This window comes from Lissotriton helveticus, chromosome 7, assembly GCF_964261635.1.
Source record: "Lissotriton helveticus chromosome 7, aLisHel1.1, whole genome shotgun sequence".
Taxonomy (NCBI): domain Eukaryota; kingdom Metazoa; phylum Chordata; class Amphibia; order Caudata; family Salamandridae; genus Lissotriton; species Lissotriton helveticus.
In genome coordinates, this window is record NC_136068.1 from 146,794,818 (window position 1) to 146,821,871 (window position 27,054).

The following is a 27,054-nucleotide window of genomic DNA, read 5'->3' on the forward strand; positions in this document are numbered from 1 at the left end:
GTGTACAGAAGAAGAGTCTCTCATGGTGGACCATCCTCTGCTCAAATACTTGTACATCTTAGCCAAGAAAGAGCCTCCTCACGGGGATCAGAGCCCATTCAACTACGACTAAGTCAACCACTTCTGCACTAGCTCATTGTATCCTGATTGCAGAAATCTGCAAGGCAGCAACATGGGCTTCCTTGCAAATCTTTGCTAAACATTACTGTCTGGAAGCAGAAGGGTGCATGGATGGGCACTTAGCCAGATCCGTGTTGCAGGATTTCCTTGTCTCACCATCCAACAACCCTCCCCTGGGCTGGGTAATCTGTTCTGTGGACTAGGAATCTGCAGTAGAAGTATCCATCAGAAATAATATTACTGCAGGTAAGTTACTTTTTCTTCTGCACCATGACGACTAAACAGATTATTTTAGAAGTTGGTCACCAGAACTTCAGAGCTTTTAAAAAGTTCTAACCACAGCATTTTAAATATGGGAATTCTGACTGAAACCTAAAAACTTTCACAAGAAAAAAAAGTGAGACCAAAAGACCACCCTGATCTCTCCTAGCCTTTAAATTAAGCACAGGGGAATGTAAAGTTAAATAGCCATCCACATGAAAAGAATGTACAACCCAGGTCTCTTCAAAGCAAAATAGATTGTGCTCCTGAACTAAAGACCATCCAATTATGTTTATCCAATTTAGCATTCATTCCGCTACTTTCCATGAAGTTGAAACAATGTTATCCTGAACAGAGGGGGTTCATTTCAAAGCACATTTCTTACCCTCCTACTGTGCAAACAATGTTGGAGGACAATACTGTTGAGCAAGAAGGCTCATCCATCTGCTGCAAATCATGTAAACTTGAGAAAATCACTTTGTCTATGAATGATTCAAACAATCTCATGCACCGAGTCGAGGAGCAAAACTGTTAAATGTTGTGATATTATACACCTGACCTTTATCCCCTAATGTCAAATCAATAGGGCAGGATTAAACGAATTGCTTGACATTCTCCGGTCTGTAAAATTGGCCCTGTGGGACTGCTAATACATTACTCAGACCAGTAGAGGGATAATTCAGTCTATCCAATAAGTTCCCCACAATGGTTTGAAATCTGAAATTCACCACCACACAGTCGCCTATATAGGTCTTATGCCCATAACCTATCAATGCCATCCTTCTTACTATGATTTTTTTAACTGCTAAGGCGCCAAGTATTACCTTCCCATTTAGCCAGCCTGTGTACCACCTTATTTCTCAGTTTAGACCAATATTTAGTCTAATTGTTTCGTAAAAGTGGGACATCTTCTAAGATAATAACAAAAGATGTAGCTTCCGGCGGCAAATGCAAAGTGCCTGAGGGTTTCAATAAAATATTATGCACCATTTGTGTATTAGGGGCAGATACTACTGGTACTACTTGGGACATAGAAGGGATATTTGACATAAGGGTAGAAATACCTTTGTTCCCTTTCTCCCTTGTTTGAACTTCACTCAGGCTCGTGTCTAACCCATTGCTTGAGACCAAAACGGATTGCCTACTTCCACTCCCTCCCCGCAGCTCTGCTGTGCCGTCTCTTGCCTCCAGACCCCGACCTCCTCCTTGGGAGGTGCGAGACTGCTGTCCGTTCCTGTGCCTGCTGCCTGCTCCAACTGGGACCAGACTGCCTACAACCACCGTAACCTTTCTCAGCCGTTTTTTCTTCTTAATTTTCCCCTGTTGTGCCACTGTTATTGTGCCCATCTATGTCTTGCTCTAATTCCATCACTGTTTTTATTTTCTCGTGCCTGCCTGGTCTTTTTGCCTTTCGCCGCTGCTGCCCCTGCGGCCCCTCCCCCCCGGAATTAGAGGCAGGAATTCCCCCGCTCCCAGCCTCTCCTCCCTCCCACCTCCCCTACTTAATGGTGGCCGGTGCGCGGTAGTGCCAAAGTCGTGCCAAAGGCAAGCCCGTTTGCGCCCGACCGCGGCCAGTGCCAGGAACCCTGGACCTCCCACTGCCAATCGCCACGACACCACCACCCTCATCGCACTCAACCCTGGAAGACTTAGAGAATGCCAACAGGCCTTGCCAAACACGACCCACAGCCAGTTCTGCTGCCTCCACTGTCACTAGACCCTCAACGCCAACCCGGCCTCAAACACCGCCGGCGCCAGCACTGTCAAAAATGCATCCTCCTCAACGTACGCTCGGCGCACAAACACGCCATGGAAATCTGGAACCTACTCAACTCTCTTGCCTGACGTCGCCTTCTTCACAGAGACCTGGACCGACGCATCCACCGCCCCGACATCAGCACCTCCATCCCAGATGGATACAAGATCCAGAGGAAAGACCACCCCAACCACCCAGGAGGGGGCCTCGCCATTGCCCACAAGAGCACTCTCCGCCTCACCACCTCCAGCGAAACCTTCCCCTCCGCCGAACACCTGCACTTCTCGATCCAGACCACCCCAAAGCCACACCCCGAGGAACCCTCGTCTACAGACCACCCGGCCCCTGAACACCCTTCGCCACCACCATCACTGATTTCATCGCAACCCACTCCATCGCCTCAACACACTACATACTCATTGCAGACCTGAATTTCAACCTCGATAACCCCAGCGACCCCAACTCCATTATCCTTTGTGACAACCTCGCCAACATCGGACTTGCCAACACACAGAGCAGGACACACCCTCGGCCCCATCTTTGCGGCAGGAAACAGTATCCAATTCAGCCACACAATGCAGCCACCATGGACCGACTACCACTGCGTACACTTCGCCATCAACAAACCCAAGGTACCCAAACCAGCCCCACGCCCACCACGAAGGAACTGGAGCAAGGTTCTCATCCAGGGGATACTCATCAATAGTCATAATCTATGAATAATCCCCGCCCATGTGCGGGATCCCGGACCATATAGAAAATACACACACACACACACACACACACACACACACACACACACACACACATATATATAATCCTAGCCAGAACATTAAACGAGCTATAAAGACAGCTAAATAAATACTGCCAATTCATGCTCTCTTTAGGCCTAAGAGTGAATAAAAACAAAACCTTTGTTATGTACTTAGGACCCAGGGCGAAGAACCCTAAGCCAGTTTTTATTGACCAAGTTATGTTGGAATGTACTAGGGAATATCCTTACTTAGGAATTTTAGTGGACGACAAACTATCCTGGAAACAAGCCATGTCAAGTAAAAAGCTTCTCTTTCAAAGAGCAACCTCAGCCCTAGTCTCCTTTTCAAGGAAACTGGGTAAACCTGCCCCAGCAGAGTTGCTAAAAATTTATCACGCCAAATGTCACAGCGCAGCAACCTATGGCGCAGGGGTTTGGGGTTATGCTCCCTCAGATACCTTGCAGACTGTTCAGAACGGGTTCTTAAAATATCTACTGGCACTACCCCAAAGCGCCCCAACATACGGTTGCTACATCGAGCTGGGTATTGACTATCTGACAGACAACATTAAATGCCAGCCGATCTTGTTATGGCACCGCATTTGGTCAAAAACGCAATGCCATCTCACCCGCTCTTTGATAACCGACTGCTTGACCGTGGCAAACTGGAATAAAATCCCTTGGCTCTTGTATGTCTCTAACTTCCTTAAGGACCTGAATTGTACAACTTATTTCTTAGAACCTACCACACTGGTAGATGTCACCAGGAAAGACCTGAAAAATCTGTGCTTAACCCACCTGAGAGAATTACGCCTCTCACAAGAAGTAAGGAAATCCTCAAATGTACAGATTCTTTCGGTCCAGACTGTTTTGGGTATTCAACCATATTTATCCTTCCACCTAACTAATCATGAAAAATATGTTTTCACTAGGTTTCGCTTTAATTCCTTTTTCCGCCTAGTTACTTTTCCAAAAGTGCAGCACTGGTCGCATAACCTCTTGAAATGCCCTTGCGGCGGTACATCATCTCAATCTACAATTCATGTAATACTGTTCTGCAGATACTATGAGATTTCTCGCAAGCGCTGGATCATTCCTGTACTCTGGAAATTGGGTCTGAGAACATGTCGGCCCGCTTATTTGGCCCTGCAGTTTCTGGATTCTCAATATATTGCCAAATGTGTAGCTTGCTTTTTAAAATCATGTCTAAAAACCCGCTGTAAATATTGAAGCTTTTATTTGTCTCCCAGTTTGGTATCCCAAAGAATTGTTTTTAAATCAATGGTTTTTAATGTTAAAAGTCTTTTATTGTTTTTAATGTAACATTCATTGAGACTTTTTATATGTATTGACATTTTTCCTGTACTTTTTATGGTTTCATTACGTGTAACCGAATAAAAGTTTATGAACTGAACTGATATATATATATATATATATATATATATATATATATATATATATATATATATATAGAGAGAGAGAGAGAGAGAAAATCCTGACCGCTATCAGCGCGGACACAGCAGGCGCAGACCACCTCTCCCATGAAGTTGCTTCAAAAGGGATTTTAAAGAACCGCCATCACACCGTTAATCGTGTTTGCAGTGAAGATTTATTTTGAAGCATTGACAGAGCAAGTGCTCTTCATGACGTGTTTCGCTCCGCGGGCGGAGCTTGATCACATGATATATATATATGTGTGTGTGTGAAAACATATACATGCAGCCTAATATGTTTCCAACATGCCGAAATTACATATGTTTGCATTGTCTTGGTGTTTCTCCAGTTCTTCTCCAGGCATCTGCAGGTGGGTCTGGCTTCTTGGAGAGCGGTGGTGAACCAGGCGGCTTTCCTGGGGTGTTGTCTGTTGAGGTTGCGTAGCGGGGCAAGCTCGTTTACGCAGTCGGAGATCCAGGTGTGGAGTTCTCTGGCTGCGCCGTTTGCAACGGGGGCCCAGGTGTGGTTGTCTCGGGTGAGGGTGGAGTTAAGTTGCTCGTTGGTAAGGATTAGTTACTTACCTGCAATCTAGTTCTCATCCAGGAGTATACTCATCAAAGTCATAATCTAGTAATAATCCTCGCCCATGTGTGGGATCCTGGAGCATATAGAAAATATATATATATATATATATATATATATATATATATATATCACAGCACTCCGTCCTTCAACAGCATCCACGCTTAAGACGGAGACGGACCACTCAAATTGTGCCAAGAAAAGAATTTTTATTTGCCTGCTCGGTCCAGACGCGTTTCGGCTCGGGGTGAGCCTTGATCACATGACATAGTACAACAGACTTTTTTTTACTTTTAAAGTGCAAGTGCTGACATATAGTGCTCACAACTAGTGCTCAACAATGGACACAGTGGAAAGACTATTGGCCACAGTTATATAATTTCTAATGAAAAACCCCATCTTATTTCGAATCATTGCAACTGATTGCATTTTAGATCATAATATATATACCAATATAAATATTGACATTTAAAACCACAGTTACAAATCATATCTGTTTAAATACATCATGTACAACATCATAACATGGCTGAGTTCATTGCGTCAAAAGTATAATATGTAGTAATCCATTGTGACTCATATTAAATTTCTGAGTGTGTGTAGTGTTGATAGTGAATATAAAATAATACATAAATGAATAAAGTGACAGTGCACAGAATTTGTTGGTCAAATCTACATGGTAGTAGAGGATAGCGGAAAGATGGTGAAACATAGTCAAATGTCCATGGTCTCAAATATTGCAGTTCAAGTTGTTCCTGCTGTAAATTGAAATCGGAAATGACCCCCGGTTTGCAAACTGTAATTAATGTGTTTCAGTATATGCAGTTACACAGTGTGGACATCGAAAGTTATAGTTTATTGGGGTTAGATTATGGTAAAATACCCAATGTACCACTAATGATAATACATTAGTTGAGTCAATGTGAAACCATTGGTAGTTGATTACCTGCATAGTGCAAAATAGCATTCACATAAACACATCCTATAAATACATAAGTATTTTGTATAAATATTGCAAAATCACGTTTATATAAATACATCAACTATAAAAATTATATAAGATCAGTAAATATATAAATAATACTTATAAAACCACATATCTAAAACCCTGATTATACTTGTCCCATGTCCTCGTTCTACTCGCACTGAATATTGGGTAACCGGGGTATCGACATGTACCATGGGCATTGCCCTATTTTAATCATGTGTGTGGTGTGGCTTCTATAGTATTCAATTCATCGTAAAAAACAGTCTCACATTTTATTCTATGTTAGCTGAGGACCCAAAGTGGCAGAGATAGGTTGATCATGTTTATAGGCAGGTATACATATCTTCTGAGACGTTAAGGCCATTTGGTTGTTTGGTGTTGAGTTCTAAAATATACCGTGTCTCCAGTAGCCTCAACGCACTTTGCCTGTCTCCCCCCTTCTACTTGGGGGAATTGTATCTATTATATAGAATGTAAGATCTTTGTTGTTTGAAGAGTGCTTATCCTTAAAATGTCGGGCTACTGGGTATGTATTATCTTGATTGCTGATGGCCCTGAGATGCTGCAGAATGCGTTTATGTGCTGCCAATTTGGTGCTCCCTACATAGATTAAATCGCAGGGGCAAGTCAAAATGTATACCACATGATCTGTTTGGCAGGTTAACAATTTGTTGATGGTCCTTTTCCTATCGCTGAACGGAGTCTTATACTCCGTTTTGTTAGTACCATGTTGGCATGCTTTACATGTCTTACAGCGATAGAACCCCTTTCTGTTTTTCAGCCAGTTTGTTGAGTCAATGGTTTCTGGATTCGTGTCTACCAGCTGATCCCTCATGGATGGTCCTCGACTGTGTGTTATAGATAATCTAGTTGGTAGGTCCGATCCAATAACCGGATCAGCAAGAACCAATGGCCAATTTTTGTGTATAATTGTTTTAATTTGACTCTGCTGGTTGCTGTATTGGAGTACCATCCTGAATGCCATATCCCCACCTTCATCCCCTTTCTGGGATGTATTATTACTGTCTGATTCTTCTGCCACTCTATCTTGTAAGAGTTCAGATCTGGTCTTTATCATAGATTTGCTGATGGCTGATTCAATTACTTTGCGAGAATAGCCTCTGGATACAAATCTACGCATGCACTCATTTTGGGCAATTTTGAGATCTTCTTCACTGCTATGCAACCGTCTCATCCGCAGCATCTCACCATACGGAATACTATTGATGAGGTGCTGCGGATGAGCACTGCTCGCATGCAATGTTGAGTTCCCTGCTGTAGGTTCCCTAAACAGCTTGGTTTTGATTTGCCCATCCTTAATAAAGACTTCAGTATCAAGAAACGTAATGGAGTGACCACTAATGCTGGCTGTGAACTGCAGATTGATCTCGTTACTGTTTATATCAGTTACAAACTGTGCAGCAGATTCATTTGATCCATCCCATATTGCAAAAACATAGTCTATATTCCGTAGCCACGATATAATTCTGCTGTTGCTAAGCATGAGGGGCATGAGGACCAACTCCTCCCACCTGCCCATGTGTTGGCAGGCATAGCTAGGGGAGAAGCTGGCCCCTTTTGCCACTCCTCTGATCTGCTGATATAGGATGTTATTAAACATGAACACGTTATTTGTAAGGCAATATAAAATCATATCCAACAACATTTTCTTATGTTCCACATTGTGACTTGTCTCTTTGTGGCACTAATACCATCACAGTGTCTGATGCTCGTATAGAGCGATGATACATCAAGAGCCATTAGTAGATATGAGTCTTTCCACTGTATCTTTTGTAGTTTGTTTAGAAAATCACTCGTATCGCGTACATACGATGGTAATGCCTTAACATGTGGTTGAAGAAAATGATCCACGTATTGGGAAGTGTGCTCCAGAAGGCTTTTGCGTGCGGATATGATTGGTCTTCCAGGGGGCTTGACCGGGTCTTTGTCTGTCTTAGGTAAGAAATAGATCAGGAAAATTATTGGATACTCATTTTTTAAAAACTTGTACTCCTGTTTAGTGATCAGATCTTTTTTCTGCCAAGTGTGTAACTTATGATAGTACTGTGACTGAATTGATTTCATGTTTGTACTTGACATTCTAGCATAGCAGTCCCTATCATTAAGTTGATTGTAATTGTAATTGTAATTGTAATTGTAATTGTAATTGTAACTGTGTTTTGTATCGCGCCAAATCACCGACAGGTCTCAAAGCGCTACTGACCAAGTACAGCAACAAAGATGGAATGAAAGTACGTGGGTGTCTGATCTAAATAGCCGAATATTGAGATGGAAAAGCGTCCTTGAAGAGTAAGGTTTTCAGGGACTTCCTGAAGTGGAGGAGGTTAGGTTCTCTGCGAAGCGCCTCTGGTAACTTATTCCAGGTGGTAGGGGCTTGAACTGAGAAAGATCTGCCTCCTTTAGTTGTTAACTTGAAGCGTGGGCAGGATAACAGAAAAGATCCGGACGATCGCAGGGCGCGCTTTGGTTCGTAAAGCTTGAGCCTTTCTTTTACATAGGCTGGCGCCTGTCCGTGGACTGCTTTGTGACAGATACACATACTCTTGAATTCGACTCTCTGCGCTATAGGCAGCCAGTGTAGCCTATAGAGCAGAGGGGAAGCATGAGACCTCCTCGGCAATCCAAAGATCAAGCGTGCTGCATCATTCAGGATAACCTGAAGACGATTGATGGAACTCTTTGGGAGGCCGAGGTACAGCGCGTTGCCATAGTCTATTCTAGACACTATGGTGGCTGATACGATGGTTTGCAGCATATTTCTCGAGAGCAAGGGGGCGAGTTTACGTAGTTGTCTGATCAGGTTGGTACAGGAGCCAACTACGGTGGATACTTGGTTGACCATCAAGAGTTCCTGGTCGATTTTCATGCCGAGGCTCTTAACACTGGGGCAAGGCTTTGGGGTAGGCCCTAACTCTTGTGGCCAAAACAAATCATTCCAGGGGGAAGTAGAGGTGGAAACTACAAGCACTTCCGTCTTATCTGGATTGATTTTCAGCAAATTGGACGACATCCAATTCACTGTAAATCGTAGAATGTCTTGGGCCAGGGACTGAGCCGATGGAGTATTATCGATACTCAGCAACAGTTGAGTATCGTCGGCGTAGTTGAAAACTTTACAATTCATATTTGCCAGGGATTCAATCAATGGTTGTAAGTACATGTTAAATAAAAGCGGAGAGAGTGCCGATCCCTGCGGGACTCCACAGGCCAGCATGCCCACATCTGAGACCTGGTCTGCCAACTGGATCTTCTGCGTCCTTCCTGTCAAAAAAGCTGTTAGCCATTTAAGGGCTTGCTCTCCTATCCCACACCTAGCCAGTCTGTCCAGGAGCAATGCATGGCTGACGGTATCAAACGCCGCTGAGAGATCTAATAAAATCAGGGCGCTTGGCTTTTTACCGTCAGCCATGCATCTTAGCTCATCTAGTACCGACAGCATTACTAGTTCTGTGCTATGGTGGGCACGAAAACCAGCTTGCCGCTCCTGGAGAAGATGGTGAGATTCCAGGAGGGATGACAGTGATTTTAGTACATGCTGTTCTAGTACCTTTGACAGAAATGGCAGCTGGGAGATTGGCCTGTAGTTCTTCAGGTTAGTAGGATCTGCTCCGGGCTTCTTTAACAGGGGTCTGACGCGTGCCTCTTTGAAGGAAGATGGTAAAGTTCCAGTGGCTAATGAGGTATTTAGAAGGTCTAAAATTTGATCTTCTAGGAGCGGTATTGCCAGCCGAAGGATGTCAGGTGGGCAGGGATCGGCGGGGGAGCCAGATTTGGTGGATAATACAAGTTGTCTCAGAGTGGTGGAATCGATTTCAGGGAAACTTGTAGGCTTCTTTATTGTATTCCTCCTTCTTCCAAATCACAATATTGCCCCCTTTATCCGAACTGCGTACGACTATTGATTTATTGTTCTATTCAATTTCTTCATCAATTCATTATATTTTCGATCACGCCACCGGTATTTATCTTGTTTGATTTGTGTTTTGTAGTTAAATGTTTTGATCTGCTCCACTATCTGTTCGTGAAATGTATCAATTGAGTCTCTTACTGAGATAGGATTGAATTTAGACTTTGGTTTAAATGCTGTTCTGTTTTTACTCATGTCTTCAGGAGGTGTCATTATAGACATCACATTGCCCGCAGGTTGTGTTGTTGTATTCTGTGGCTACAACCAGAGTTCTTGTAGACAATCAATGATGAGCCCATCTGATTGTGTAAGATTGTCTGTTATTTCCTCACTGCTTGTATTCTCCATCTGCCTTTGGGTTTTTTGTGCAAGTTTGTGAAATTTTTTCAATTTCAGCTTCCTTACTGTTTTATAGATGTCAAATCTTGTCGCGTAATTGAAATTAGTCCTGGGACAAAAAGATAATCCCAGTGCCAAAATACATTTTTTCTTCATTGTTTATTTCCACTCCAGCTAGATTTATGATGGTTTGGTCGTCTTTCTCAATTGTCGTGATTTTCATTTGTTCTGCCATCGATCTTTTTGAATATTTTTGGCATGTTTCCTGTTTGTTTGTCTCCTTTTTCGTCTCCTGTAGTTGTTAAACTTCCTTTGTTGCTCCTTGGTTTCCTCAGGCGTAGTGTTTGCCTTCGATCTTGGTATAAAAAAAGCCAATTCTTATACCAAAGTGCTGCTTTGCCCCTGTGATGTACCAGATGCACCATCGATTTCATTTTCCAGAGCTGCTTTCTGCTTGGGAACTGAAGTCAGAGAGTGTCAATTTGAACCTGTAATCTCTCCTCTTGCTGCGCCAATTTTGGAAGAAGTATCCATCAGAAGAACAATTTCTCTGGTGGATACTGTAACTGCAGATTCTTCATCACCTGCCTACCTCCCCCTTTTGTGCAATGGACCTCCTTCCATCTAAATAGGTCCCACATAAGAGATCTTCACACTGACACAATTATTTTTTTGCTCTCTGCTTCAGAGGGTGTGGTCTGTGTCCAGAATGAATCTGAGGTCAGTGTGCTTAAATGATGCCTATGCAATTGTTTCCTATTGAAATGGATGGGGATTGGGAAGTCATTGACCGGACGTTCAAAGTTGGGTTGCGCAGTTGCTGGACAAATCAGGAACCGAACCTGAGTTGCACAGGTTGGTATGCTGGCTAAAGGATGGTTGGTGTGGCAGGGAAAATATCGGGGTTTAATGTGGATAGCATCCCAGAAAAAAGACAACAGAAAAAGCACAAAAGAGTTTCCAACTTGATGGACCCTGGGGTGGCTAAAAAGACCATGTACACCGGAATGACCTTAACCCTGTTATAGCAAATGATTATATATTGCTTCATGCAATGTCTCCACACAAAATACAGCCACACTGCACTCGTTAGGAGAAAGTGAAGGATTGTAGTTACTCCAGTATTGGAGCTTTCATAGATTCACATGCCTGAATCATTCCCCGTCGCCTGGGCCCATTTCCCTTTTGCAACCCATAACCTTTGTTATGTAAAAATAGACCAAACTTGTCCCTGGACTAATCAGAGCTCCTCACCCTCTAGAACACTCCTGAGAGAACCTTTTGCCCCTCAGATTTTCTACCGCACACTGTGCTAGGGAGTCTCCTTTGAGCTCTGCTCAAACTCTGTCTTTTCAGCTTTTTTGAGGAACTTTGTTCTTTCATCTTCAGTTGGATTAGATAATACTTTGAACTATCTTCAAGTACATTTCCCAGACATTCTTTTAGGAATGTCTGGGAAAGAGAAGAAGGGTCTTTTTAGAGCCTGTGCTACTTGTTCAAAGAAGAGGCTCTACACTGATGACCCTCATGAAGACTGCATTTACTGTCTATACCCTGATCACCAGGCCAAGTACTGCAAGGTATGTCACACTTTCTCTTGTAAGACTCTTGTGGGACGCCTTTTAATATGGCTTCAGAAGATAAAGGCCAAAAAGGAGGCTTTCTCCAGTGACAGCGATGAGGGATCCTCCTCTACATCTAGGAGATCTCAAAAGAGAAGAAAATCACCTCAGACTCATTCCTCAGGGGAACGTCCTGGGAAGGCCCTCAAAAAGAGACCACTCATAGGTCTTCTGGGCGTAGTCCTTCAAAATCTCCTCAACCTAAGGAAAAGGAGAGTAAAGGACACACTTCTGGTGAGAAATCGTCAGAGAAATCTACTTCTGAGCCTTCAAAGTCACCTCCTCAGGTCAAGGAGTCCTTCAGGAAGCCGTCTTCTATGCACCCTGAGGAGAAATCTAAAAAACTTGCATCGTTGACGGGATCTTCGACGAAAAAACCATTGTCGTCGACGACGAAGATAGAGATGAAGAAAATTGCAAAGTCACCATCGTTGCCTAATGTGGTGTCAACGGCATTACCATCGACGGCAGCGTTGACGCCGGTAACATCGACGGCGGCATAGATGACGATAACAGCGGTGACCACGACCATGTCGACAACTGGAGCGTCATCGACAGAGATGACGATGGGGTCGTCGGCGGGAACATCCACAACGGTAACTATGTCGTCGCTGACAGAGAGCCCTCTACGTCTGGTGTTGACAGCGGCATCGACGACGGTAGTGTCGATGGCGATCTCAACGACGGGCTTGTCGACTAGAGAAATTCCAGAAAAACAACTGATTGTTCGTAAGAAGGGGATTACACCGGAGGTCACCTCCCCAAGCAAAATTACTCCTCTGGTTCCATCACATCTACTAGCGGAGGAAGAGGAAGAAGATGACGGACCCTTTGGTTATGCCTGTAGTCCATCACAACTACATGTAAAATGCCAGGAGGATGACTACAAAGAGGGATATGGAGAGTATAAGAACCCCTCACCGCAACACTATCGACCAGGATACCAAGAGGAAATGGTTGCTATGCCTTCCTCCTTGATGATGGATCTCTAGTTTATGCTGACAGATTATAGAAAAAGATTTCCTCCGACAATAGCTTCTCAGGAAATCCCCATTTCACACCCATGTTCTATCCCTGCTACTCCAGTCAGAAGCAGAGAGTCATTACAGGAAATTACGCCACCAACACCTCAAGTTCAACACCACCAGGATCCGGCTACCACGGACGATGATGACCAGGAAGAAGGAGAAATAACGGATCCCAACAAGGAATGAGATGACTACCTAATCCCATCTCCAGCGCCGCCCACACCAGTACCGGCTGATTCCCCACCGGTGGATATTGGTGGATTCCATAATTTAATGGAAAGAGCAGCAAAAAGATTCCAGCTCCCAATGGCTACGACACAGACGGAATGCTTCCTCTATGATTTTAAATAGCCGTACCATAAGTCAGTTCGGCCCATACCAATTGTCAACCATGTGTGGCAAGAAGGCTTGAAGGTGATGAAAACACCGGCGATAGTTACACCTGTGCTCGCTAGACTGAAAAAGAAATATATGACCCCTTCGGACGCCCCAGCGTGTTTACTGGGCCATCCTAAACCGGATTCGGTAATTTCCCAGGCGGCGCAACAAAAATCTAAGAATCCATCAGTGTCTATATCTGCACCTCTTGACAGGGAGGAAGACGTTTAGACAATGCGGGGAAGAGGTTTTCCTCTATGTCGGCTCTCCTTGTTAAAGCAGCGAATGCCCTTGCCATTCTGGGCAGACACGACAGACAGACAGATGTGGTGTGATATAGCTCCATACATAGACCTCATTCCACAGGACAACAGACAAGAAGCAAAAAAAGTTCTTCAGGAATGAGAGAGGACTTTGGCTGAAGTCATCGACTGTGCGATGGACATCACAACCACAGCCTTTCACTCCCTGGGGGTTGCGGCGGTCCTACGATGCCAAGGTTAGTTAACAGCTACTGCCTTAAGACCAGAGGTCCAAAATAAGATTCTTGATCTCCCATTCGATGGAGAAGATTTATTTGGAAGGCAAGTAGATGAGGCCCTCCAGGGTATCAAGAAGGATACAGATACGGTGAAAGTCCTTGGTACATTACAATATCGTAAGGTGCCCTTTCGAGGTGCCCGAGGAAGAGGCCAACCATCCTATTGAGGCGGTTACCAACAAAGAAGATACCTCTTATTCATCGTTATCACAACAATATCGTCAGCAGTACGGGCAGGGACAGTCAGGGAGCTATACTAAGTCAGCTCCTAGAGGACGAGGAGGTCGTCAAGGAAACGATAATAATAGAATACAATGACAACCTCCAGTATCCGGCTTCATGTATTCCTTCCCCTCCACAAGTTCCCCTGGGTGGACGAGTGACTTCCTATTTACATCATTGGCAGACAATAACTACGGACAAATAGGTCCTCAACATCATACTATTCGGATATTGTAGGAAGGTAGATCCCTGACTATGGTTGCCCCCAATTTTTTGCCTGGTGTTTTGCTGGTTTTCTGACTTAGTTGACCTGGGGCCCTGCTATTCAGGACCCCAGGCCTACTGCTCTCCCTGTAAAATGGATTCCATGTACCTTAGGTACATATCTAAATTGGATACTGAGTCACCTTATCAGTCCCTGTACAGTGTACCTTAGGTACCCAGGGCATAGGTGTACCCAGGGCCTACCAGGGGCTGCAGCATGTATTATGCCACCCCTGGCTGGCCATCCAAAGCTGACACAACTGGCTGCACGACAGCTGGGGCAAGGTGGTGTACTCACCCTTTGCTGTAGATATAGTATCCCTATATCTAACCCTAAAATGGACACACAGATCTCCTATCAGTCACTCCTATGGCAGGCCTTAACAATCCTGAAGGCAGAGTGCTTGGAATCGTGTGAGATGGTGCTCTGGCATGAGCTGAGCCTGTCTGCGGCTTTCGGGATCCATCCCTTAGCCGTTTCCATGATATCGCATACCATATACTCTTAAGTGCATTATAATCCTCGCGGTTATATGCCAACTCTGGTATCGCTTTATCAAAACATGTCGAGTAAGGTGTCATACGAATTGGAATACTAACCCCTCGCCAATTCTGGCGACGGGGTTAGCATTCCACCCTTCTAGAGGGACACGACATGTATGTAACCCCTAACCCCGGTTAAAGTCAGACAGAGCCTTAGCATCCACAAAATGGATGCTGCCACCGAGACACAAGTCTGCCCTCCTGCTGCTGGGAGTCCTCCCAGAGCAGGAGATAAGGACAAAGGGTTTCCTGCCAGGGGCGGTGCCAGCACTGTCCCAGACAGGATTTTGTGTATTGTAGGTAGGCAGGGCTTCAGAGGAAGGTGACTGCAAGTGGCACCCCGGTGCTCACTGTGCATAGGCTGGCTTGAACCAGTTCCAGGGACACTCCAGACCCTGTGCTGGGGAAAAGCCCGCCAAGGAAGTGGGTGTAACCACCCCCCTCCTGGTCCCACCCCTAGGGCAGGACTTAGTCGCGTGCCAGCCCCCTTTTCCCAGATAAAGGTAGGGACTGGCCCCCTTCCAAATCAGATCATCTTTGGAATCAAGATACCACTTTCCACGAAAGGACTTCACGATTTCTTCCTCAAGATTCTCCCTTGTGGCTAAGGAGTAGTCACCCTGCATCCGCAGGCACCATCCAAGAACACTGCGGTCTGCTGCACGTCCTTCCTCCGGAATCCGACTGCCCAGCTCGACGAGACCCGGCTTCCCTGGCACCTCTGACCTCTACCCACCTCTACAGCACAGCTGAGAACCGTGGGTGCGACGAGACCTCGAGGGACCGGCCATCGCCAAGACTGCACGACTTCTGCACAGCAAGCCCACCGAGTAATTTCCTGGTGAGTGCTTTGGGGTCCGAGAAGCCCCCACCCTGAGCAGCTCCAGCACCGAAGAGCAGCCCCCCAGCATCTCCACGATCGGCGTGGGGCCCTTCTGCTTTTTGCTGCTCACCGCGTTGTTTGGCTACTAGCCCGCTGGCTTGTGGCCTTCCGAACGACGCCCGACGACAACACTGCTGCTAGTCTGGTTGCTCCAGACTGGCCCTTGCTTCCCTCCATCGGAGAAGTACCCTGGACCCTCCTGGTCCGGCTAAGACGCCATTTTAGGTCCACCGCGTGGGCCTTGCATTTGCCAAGACTTGTTGCCCAATCCTGGGTCCAGCGACGTCGACAGCAAGAACCTTCGTGGGACAGCTCGCACCTCCATCCTGGTCGCCGACAACGCCTCCTGGTCCGAGAGACTGCAGAGCCCAGCAGCGCCCACTCACCTGACTGCGGTGACTTCGCCCGGTGCCATCCTGGTGCCCACTTAATCACTGGCTAGTGATTCAAGAACTTGGTCCCCTCTGCTTTCAGGTTTTCTTCTTCCTTGATCCAGGCTTGGATCCATCGAACTTTTCTTCACTGGTCGCCTGCCAGCAACTTCCTTCTTCCAGGCTCCTGGTCCGGCACGAGGATTCCCGACGTCTTTTCAGACCTATGCAGCTGCAGCCCCTGGGCTAGGTAACTTCGGCATTTCGGTGCCCCAGCATAGCCTCACTATCTAAGGGTCAGGATCCACTGTCGTTTTCTCCCTACCAGGTCGGGTTCGCCCGTGAACACTAACTTTGTGAATTCTAGCTTCCATAGACTTTGTCCCGCATCCCGCGTGAGAGTGCACACTCTGCACCCGAGTTCCCTAGGCCTCCTGCTAGTAATCTAAAGGTTCAGTAGTCCAGTCCTAGCGATCCCAAAGCCTCTGAGAATCGTTACTTACCTGCTAGTAATTCGCATTCCACTTTTAGAGTATATGGTTTTTCGTGCCCCTCGGGCATTTGTGTATAACGTGCTAACTTAAGTATTTTCATAAGAGTTTTATTGTGTGCTTAGCACCCTGTCCTCATAAAGAGTACAGGGTTGTTGTGATTCTAATAAATACATTGTTTATTTTCATAACACTTGTGTGGTGTCCTTTCACTGGGTGTTCAAGGGGTAATGTGATGGTAAAACAGCTGGCTTAACACGCCCTCTAGAGTCTTAGCCTTAGACTGCTCGTATCCATGCTACTAGGATAGCTGGTCTATAAGGTTGACTTACAACCAATCATCAATAAGGGTTGTTTGGACTGATATATAGTGATCACTAGAATAGTGAGCACTGCACATCAGGCCAACTTCTCACAGATATACCTTATAATTTCTTCAATTCCCCCCTTGCACTCCACCTACAGGTTGAGAGATCAAACATTTATTTCAAATGTGCTGGGAGATTCGGTTAATGCATCGAAACGGAGCAATAGAACCCGTGCCGATCTCCTAGAAGGGAAAGGGATTTTATACATGTTTCTTCCTGGTCCGGAAGAATGCTCTCCAATGGCGTCTGATATTAGACCTAATATCTCTGAATACTTACCTTAAAAAACAGTCATTCCGGATGGTGACCCTCCAAGACATTTTTACTGCTCTTAAACGCAGGGGATCATATGACCACTCTAGACTTACAAGATGCATATTTTCATATCCCCATTCATCCTTCCCACAGAAAGTATCTTCGGTTTACAGTGGCCGGAGACAATTACCAGTTCAAAGTGCTGCCATTTGGCCTCAAGTCTGCCCCAAGAATTTTTATGAAATGCCTAGCGCCAGTGGCAGCCTTTCTCAGAAAAGAAAACACCAAGTAATTCCATACCTGGACGATTGGTTGATAAAAGCACCATCGGAAGCTTCAACTTAAACTATGACATGCATACAGTTGTTTGCCTAACTGGGGCTGACTCGGAATATGGAAAAATCATCTTTTCAGCCTTCAAGGAAGATCACATTCCTAGGGGCAATTCTGGAAACCCTAAAGAACAAAGCATTTCCCTCCACAGAGATCATTCCATACATTCTGATGCTAGCAAAATCTGGTTTGGCCCATACGTCTATTAAGGTGCCTCTGGCGGCGATTTCTCGATATATAGGAGAACTTCGTCAGGTCCATCTCTGTGGTCGGAGAGAATTATAAAACAATTCATGAGGGATTATTTAGAGTCTTCCCTCCCATAAAGCCTCCACCACCGCATTGGCAGTTGAACATTGTTCTATCCCAGTTGATGAAACAGCCCTTCAAACCAATTCACAGGACGGATCTTAAATTCTTATCCTGGAAAGTGGCCCTTCTAATAGCCCTCACTTCAGCCAGGAGAGTGGGAGATATACAAGCTCTCACAATTTAAGAACCTTTTCTACAGTTCAGGGAGGACATGATTGTCCTCAGGACCAATCCCAAATTCATTCCAAAAGTACCAACAGATTTTCATCTGAATGAGCCGTTGATCCTTAAAAGGTTTTTCCCTCAACCGTCAACAGCTGTAGAGAAAACGCTCCATTCTTTAGATGTTCAACAATGTCTGAAGTTTTACTTACAAAGAAAAAAGCCTTTCAGGAAATCTACCCAATTAATTGTGGCTTTTAGTGCCCCCAGGAAGGGGTTCCCGTTGTCAAAACGGGGAATTGCCCGGTGGATTTCAAGTGCAATACAGTACTGTCATCAGGCGGCTGGGAAACCGTTAAATGCACGTTGTGAGAAGCTGGCCTGGTATATGATGTTCACTATTCTAGTGAACACCTTGCACCAGTCCAAACAACTTTTATGGTGATGGTTGTAAGTCAACCTTATGAACCAGCTATCCTAGTGGTAGCGTGGACAGAACAGTCTTAGGCTAAAAGACTCTTGAGGGCGTGTAAAGCCAGCTGTTTTACCATATGTAACCCCTTGAATATCAAATGAAAGGATACCACATAGGATATATATAAAATATATATGTATTTATTTAATAACACACTCCTCTGAACTCTTTATGAGATCAGAGGTCAAAGCACATAACAAGATACTTAGTCAGAATACGTTAAGTTGCACAATTTACGGTTAGGCCCTAGGGGCGAAGCAAACCATATACTAAGAAAGTGGTATAAGTACCACGTCACGAGAAAAGGAAAGGCCTAAGGCCTAGGGAATCGCTGGGGCTATACTATCTGAACCTTAGTTTAGAAGTAGGAGGCCGACAGGCGGCGCGTGCAGTGTCTTTACACACACGCGTGAGTCAATGCAAAGTCAATGGGAACTTAGAAGTTAGATTTAGAAGGATTTAGGACACTTCCGGTTTAGCTAGGAGGAAACAACTAAAAACCTAGACACTTGGATATTCAATACCCTTGGGAGCACCGAAGTACTCGCGTTACCTCACCCACGGACGACGGGTGCATACGTGTGAAGATGTGTCAGGTTTCGCCGTTGAAGACTATGGAGCCTTCGAAGAATGATGCTGCAGGCGACCAGGAGGAAGATGTCCGGGTGGATCCAAGGGTGGATCGAAGATGAAGAGGACCTGAAAGCAGAGGGGACAGAGTCTGGGTCACTAGCCAGTGACCGGGTGGAACCAAGAAGGAACCAGACGACGTCGAGGAGCAATCAGGTGCTGTCTTGAAGCTTGTCTTTGCAGCCACGCGAACCAGGAGGCGTCGACGAGGACCAGGTGCTGGAGAGGAGCTGTCCCACAAAGGATCTCGCAGATGGAGGGGTCGACTTCCGGATTGGAGTCAACAAGCCTTGGCAAAGGCAACCCACGCGGATACAACAAAGGCTTCTGATGCAGACCAGCAAGGTCTGTGCGGCTTCACCTTTGCAGGGAAGCAAGGGCCAGTCTGGTGCAACCAGACCAGCGATGTAGATAACAAGGATTGTCGTCACAGAGGCTACTAGCTAACGGGCCAGCAACCGGACAACGCGTCGAGCAGAACACAAGCAGAAGCACCCCACGCAGAACTGGTGGAGTGTGGAGGACTGATCTTCGGTGCAGGTGGAGCTCGGGTTCGGGGTTTCTCAATCCCCAGTGCACAGCTTCGAGGGTACCTCAGGAGCTGCACAGGTAGCAAGTCGCAGACTTTTCAAGATGTCCGGTCCCACGTGTCTCATGGCCTCCACAGATCTCAGCTATGCTGCAGTAGTGAAGAGAGGGTCAGAGAGGTCTGGAAGTCTGGGTCTTGTCAGGCTCTGTGCTCGGGTTCCGGCGGGAACGTAGACAAAGCAAGCCGTTGATTTGCGGGATGGTGCCTGGTTGCCCAAGGTGGTCACTCCTTGGCCACAAGGGAGATTCTTCAGTCTTCAGCTTCAGCAGAATGTCGAAGGTCCAGAGTTTCTTGTCAAGTTTCGATTCAGGATTAATCTAAAGTCTCAGGACTCAGCTCCTACCTTTATACAACTAAAAGGGGCTGGATTACTTTCTAGGTCCCTCCTATGGGTGGGACCTGGAAGGTCCTTTGTCCAGTTTCGCGCCAGAGCTGGGGCTGGAGTGCCCCAGCAACCGGTTTGAACTGGGGTATGCATAGAGCACCTTGTGTGCTCCAGGCAGTGTCTCATTCAGCTCTCCCTGTCCCAATACACAAAGTCCTGTCTGGGGTGGTGCTCACACCTCCCCAGGCAAGAAACCTATTGTCCAAACCTCCGTGACTGGAAGGACTCCCAGCAGCAGGAGGTCAGACTTGTGTCGGTGGCAGTAGCGTCCATTTTGTGACACTGGGGGCTCTGGTTAACTTTAACCGGGATAGTCATCAACAACGAGTCTTCTCCCTCTAGAAGGGTGGAATGCTACCCCCGTTGCCAGAATTGGCGAGGAGGTAGTATTCCAAAGCGTATTACACCGTACACGACATGTTTGGATAAAGCCAAACCAAAGTTAGCCTTTAACCGCGAGGATTATAATGCACTTAAGAGTATATGGTATGGCGATATCATAGAACAGCTATAAGGACATGGTTCCGGAAGCTGCAGACAGGCTCAGCTCATGCTAGAGCACCATCTCACACATAACCAAGCACTCTGCCTCCAGGATTGTTAAGGCCTGCCATAGGAGTGACTTATAGGTTACTGTGTGTCTATATATAAGGGTAGATATAGGAATACTATACCTAAGCAAGGGGTGATTATACGATCTTGCCCCAGCTGAGTGACCAGCCAGTTGTGTCAGTTTGGATGGCCAGCCAGGGGTGGCATAATACATGCTGCAGCCCCTGGTAGGCCTTGGTTGCACCTATGCCCTGGGCACCTAGGGTACACTTGTACAGGGGCTGATAAGGTGAACCAATTCCCAATTGTGGATGTACCTAGAGTACATGGTATACATTTAGAGAGAGTGCATCTGGGCTGTGGGTCTGATCAGCAGGCCCACAGCCACATCTAAGTCAAAAACCAGAGAAGCAAAAGCAAAAAGTGGGGGTGACCATAGGAAGCAGACCCTACTCTCCTACACACGTGTTTGTGCACGTTCTACAAGAGCAGTGTCCACCTCCACTGCTTTATTTTTGGGCGTACCTATCCAGGATATCTGCAGGGCTGTTACCTGGAAGAGGACGCATACTTTCACCAGACATTACTGCCTTGATGCAGCTGCAGAGAAGGATGTGGCAATGGGACAAGCTGTAATGAGGAACCTTTTCCAGTAACAGTGAGCCTTCTTTACCATCCCTCCTTCCTTGGTTGGTGATAAAAGGACATTTTATTGTCATATGCTGTATTATATGTGATTTATGAACATCTATCTATGTGTATTTATATATGGCTACTACTATTGTTAGATGACAGATGTTGCCTAGTTCATGGTCTTATGTGACAAATCAAAATGTGCTATGATTACTGCTCGCTATTCTGATTCAGGCATGTGAATCTATGAAAGCTCCAGTACTGGAGTAAGAAAACTAGTTACTTACCTGTAACTGTAGTTCTCCAGTATTGGAAGCTTTCATAGATTCACATGCGACCCACCCTCCTCCCCTGAGGCTCACCTTGGATTTAGCACAGAAGGTGTCTATGGCACAAGTGTGTGAAAATCTGAGGGGCAAAAGGTTCTCTCAGGAGTGTTCTAGAGGGCGGGGAGCTCTGATTAGTCCATGGACAAGTTTGGTCTCTTTTTACATAACGAAGTTTATGGGTTGAAAAAGGGAAATTGGCCTAGGCCTCTTTTCAGTTTGCTACTCTACTAAGCATTGCTTTTTTATATACCGGAGACTCTCGTCTCGACGACAGGGAATTATTCAGGCATGTGAATCTATAAAAGCTTCCAATACTGGAGAACTACAGTTACTGGTAAGTAACTTGTTTTCTTATGGTGCAGTCATTAATATACACAAGGCATGACAGGCCTGTTGTAATGAGGAAATCTGTCAGATCTTGTGTTTATAAAGGATATAGGACGAAAGTTGAAAATAACCTTTTCCTCCTATTTTGGCATCTTTGACTTTAGGTGAGTCAACACATTTTACAGTAAGGTGTTAAAAATCTCTAGCGGGGTAAATATAAATAAATATTAATCTGCTGCCATTAATTATCTATAATCTCCCCATAGCCTGGTGGCTATCAGAAACATTTTACCATCACCCAGGTGTAACAGGACCTTCTTCTCTGACGGTAAACCACCCGAACCACCTAAGTCAGATCAATGACATTCAGGCTACTAGAGGCAAAGACAGGGCTGGCCACAAAAAGTAAAAAAATGTAGGATGGCCCAACTGTCTGCTCAATGCAGGGACTTTTGTTCCTGCGGGGTTTTATTTGTAGATCTTTCCCAACTCTGACTTCCCCATGTAATGTTTTATAGCACCTGCTGACATTCAACTCAGCTGCTTTGCCATAACATGCAAGTCTGATTACCTGTTCTTTTGCCATTTGTTAACCAAGCATTTATCTTGTACAACTTCCAAATCATGTTGTTAGAGATGTTGACTTTTCAACTATATACTATGACTCCTAAGACTTACTGTTTGATTTGTTTAGGATCACCAGTGGGAAACAGTGAGCATTCTTGAAGAAGAAGTAGACACTTACAGCGTAGAAGGTAGGCAAGCACTCAATCTGTTTTCGGGCTGTATATTTATTTACATATTTGTTAGTGGCAATGTTGCATTTATAGATTACAGCTAATAACATAACCGCAAATGTATTTTGTTATAAATAATGATATCATATGCTTTATGATTTTGCCTTTTGTTAAGGTGTCAATAAGACTGATATTTATTGGTAAATCGAAGTCTCTAACACTGGAGGAAAGTCCTTTAAAGGAAAACAACCAAAATATAGGAATACATTTCAGGGAGCTGGTGTTGGTGCTAAGTTCAACTGGGATTTGGATCGAAATTTATAATCACAATTTGCCCTTACGAAGGTGAACCACAGTTTGTAAATAGCAATGAGCTAACTTTTTTGTGGATGGGTGCAAAACTAAATATATTCTTAGTCCTCATGAAACCCTTCTGATTTAATTGTAATCACACATCTTTTGCCAGTTACTCCCCCTTCCCACCCACGTTTACTACTAAGGTTCTCCTTAGGATATTGTTAGGAAACTGTCCTGAATTGGTTCCTGAATAGTTTTCGAACAAACCAGGTCCTGTGAGTCCGGATGACCGTTAACGATGCTTCCCAACAGCTTGTCTGTCTATTTATTACACAATGCAATAACTAACACATTGGTATATCTCCTAGCAGGATATATCAATGGTATTAAAAAAAATACTAAAAAGAAATCAGGTAGGTAGCACAAATAAACACTGGTCTCCAGGGGGATACCAAACCATATACTAAGAAAGAGTACGGCAAGGAAGAACAAGACTTGGACAAGAAGACTCAGACGAGCTGGGGGACCAAGGAACCATCCAGGGTAAGTACCCAGGATCTTCACGTAGGTTGTGTGCAGAGTGGAAACACAGTGGCAGACCAAATAGAATTCAATGGAGAAGACTCAATTGCAGTTTTAAAGAAAGACCCTTCCCAGAGGACCCCGAAAAATCCCTTTAGAGGACGGATGATTGTAGAGCCACCCCACCTATGAAGGTCCCAGGAACCAGGTTACCTGCACCAGGGAAGCCAGGTGCATAGGGCTGAAGTGACGTTGTAACCGGCCGTAGACAGCAATGGAAGACTTAGGTGAAAAGGCCTGTGGAGAAGTTTTTGAAGATGGCCGGTGGAATCCAAAGGTGAATTCTTGAAGAAGAGAACCTGCAGGCAAAGGGGACTTAGTCTATGCAACTTTTGAGGTGACCAGGAGGCATGTAAGCACAATGCCTACAGATATCGAGAAATTCAGGAGTGAAATTGGTGAACTTGTTGCTGCAGCTGTGAGGACCAGGCGATGCTGAGGAAGACCAGGAGCTGTGCACGGGCTGCCTCACGTCAGATGTTGGTGCCTAGGTGGTCGGTGTTCGGCCCGAGCATAAATAAGCCTTGGTAGTTACAAATGGCGTGGAAAGCGAAAAGATGCAACGTTGGGACTAGCAAGGTCGAAGGCACTCACCAAGTGTAGGAGAGTCAGAGCAGACCCCGAGCAAGCATGGGAGCAAATTGAAGCTAAGGAAGACCATCAAGAGGACCCAGAGGACTAAGGCACAGGAGTCGCAAGAGGACCTCAAGCAGCTCACTAAAGATGGAGTGAGGATGCTGATCTTCAATGGATGAGGTGCTTGGGGCTGCAGCTTCTTGTTGCCGGAAGATCTCTGGAGTGCATATCCAACAAGCCTTAGCAACGGCAAGTCGGCAAGGTGCACAGGGCTTTGGTCCCAGTGGCTCCGACGAGGGTTACTATCCTCAAAATTGCAGGGAAGACAGATCAAGCCTCTAGGGAGCTGCAGAAGCACCACCAATGTTGCTGTGCCTCGGGAAGCCCAAAGGCCGACAGGAGCAGCAGACCGGACAGCTTCATTGCGGTGCCAGCAGATTCAGGGGAGTGACTCCTTCACCCCAAGGGAGATTACTTCCGATGTCCTTGATGCCCACAGGCCTTTTGTAGAACCTGGAAGAAGCACAGACATAAATGACACAGATGACTTGAAGAACAGCAAGACCTGGAGCAGCAGGAGTCTTCCTGGATTCAGTCTCTGTTCCAGGCATAGTCCAACGAAGTCCAAGTGTCCTTGAGGTCGAAGAGTGTCTAGGTTTCAGAGGTGAGTCTTGTCCCATGACGAATCTAAGGAATCACCCACATGTAAGCCCTTAAGTACCCTAAGGTAAAAGGTTGGAACGACCCAGGGGTCCCTCCGAGAAGAGGGACTTGTTATAAGGGAGGATACTCCCATGTCCTTTATCCAGTTGTGCACCAAAGCGGGAGCCAAGGCCTCCGTTAACGGGCTCAAACTAGATTATGCAAGGAGTACACCAAATGTGCTCTTTAAAGCAGTCTTGTGGTGCTGGCAAGTGCCCCCACCCCAGCCCAATATACCAAGTCTTGTCTGGGAGGTGGGACCCAAAGGTGGATTCAAGATGAGAAGTAATTTCAAGCAGAGTGGACAGAGTCTATGCCACTCAGGAGTGACCAGAGGGCACGGAAGACTAATGCCCAACATAGTCGAGTGCTGCAGGAGAGTCGACGGTGACCTTAAAACTGCAGCTGTGTAGACCAGGCAACGCTGTGAAAGTCCAGGAGCTGTGCACGAGCTGCCCCATGTCGAATGTTGAGAGTTGAGGGGTCGGTCTCCATCGGAAACACCAACAAGCCTTTGCAGGGGCAACCAATGTGGAAAGTGAAGAAGGTACAGTGTCTGGACCAGCAAGGTCCCGGTGACTCACCACAAGCAGGGGATTCAGGTCAGGCCCGAGCAATCAGGGGAGCCTGGAGAAATCAAAGGGAACCCTCAGGAGGCACTAGAGTCGAAAGGGGACCTCAAGCAGCTCACTAAAGATGCGGGCCCACAATGCATGCGATGAGGACAAAGATCTTGGTCACAGTAGATGCTTGAGGTGGGGGATACTTGGAGCCCGAAGATCTTGGTGGATGGAAGCCAACAAGCCTTTGCAACTGCAAATTGATGCGTTGCACAGGGGTTCAGTTCCTCCAGCTCCGACGATTTATACTGGCCTCAAACTTGGTGAGAGGACAGGGCAGGCCTCGAGGGATGTTGACATCCCCCACCTGTGTTGCTGAGCCTTTCGGAGGGACCATCTTCTATCTACTTACCACCATACACCCCTGGCGGTTTCTGGGTGTCCCCATGGCTGGTCCTGATGAAGACCCGACTTTAAGAACTCCAGCTATCTACATTCATCCCCCAGGGTTGAAACGTTGACGGCTATACCTTACATTCACCATTGTGGACAATAGTGATAGGCTTTTCATGTATCCTCATATTTCAGTTTTGTAAATAGCTTGGTCATGTACCTTAGGCCAGATTGGCACTCTGTATGATTTAGATGTATATATTGTTACTCCAGAATTGGAGCTTTCATAGATTCACATGGCTGAATCATTCCCAGTCGTCGAGACTGGAGTCTCCGTTATATTAAAAAAAAGCGATTCTTAGATATATAGCAAACTGAAAAGAGGCCTCGGCCCATTTCCCTTTTGCAACTCATAACCTTTGTTATGTAAAAGAGACCAAAATTGTCACTGAACCAATCAGAACCTCTCACCCTCTAGAACACTCTTGAGAGAACCTTTTGCCCCTCAGAATTTATACCGCACATTGTGCTAGGGAGTCTCTTTTCAGCTCTTCTCAAAATCAACTCTTTCTACTTGATGTTGAGAACTTTGTTCTGTGAATTTCATCTGAATATATATTCTTCATTGCTGCCTACTAGTTCATTCTTCTGAAAATGTCTGGAAAGGAGAAAAAAGGTTTATTTAGAGCCTGTGCTACCTGTTCCAAGAAGAAGCTCTAGACTGATGACCCACCTGCTGACTGTATTAACTGTCTTTATGCGGACCATCAAGCTAAAGACTGTAAGGTATGTTGTACCTTTTCAAGTAAAACCCTGAGGGATCGTGAAGTGCGCCTTTTGATATGGCTTCAACAGCTAAAGGCCAGGAAGGAGGTTCTGTCTAGTGACAGTGATGAGGCATCCTCATCTACATCTAGGAGATCTCAGAAAAGAAGATCTCCTCATGCTCATTCCTCAGAGGAATGTCCTGAGAAGGCCCTCAAAAAGACCATTCAAGGGTCTTCTGGGTGCAGTCCCTCAAAATCTCTTCAGCCTAGAGAAAAGGAGAGTAAGGGACATGCTTCGGGGGAGAAACCACCCTAAAAGACGAGTTCTGAGCTGTCAAAATCACCCCCTCAAGTCAAGCAACCCTTCAGGAAGCCGTCATCTATACCTCCTGAGGTAAAACCTACAAAACTTGCATCGTCAACGACAAAGATTGAGGTAAAGTTAGTTTCCAAGAAGCCTTCATTGCCTGTGACAGTTGGTTCACCGTCGACGGCATCATCGTTGACGATGGTTTCGACACCAGTAACATCGACGACGACTTCTACAACGACGACGACAGTTTCGACAACGAGATTGTCGTCGTC

General features: G+C 45.8%; 1 protein-coding gene across 4 annotated transcripts in view; it reads left to right on the forward strand.

Annotated features, from left to right (window-relative positions):
• Nucleotides 1-27,054, forward strand: part of SYCP2 (synaptonemal complex protein 2) — a 2,783,385-nt gene that overhangs the window by 778,279 nt on the left and 1,978,052 nt on the right. For all 4 annotated transcript variants that reach the window (XM_078651823.1, XM_078651822.1, XM_078651824.1 and 1 more), the window contains one exon: nt 22,550-22,610. In XM_078651823.1, coding sequence (XP_078507949.1) covers nt 22,550-22,610 — 61 coding nt within the window. The remainder of the gene's footprint in view (nt 1-22,549; nt 22,611-27,054) is intronic.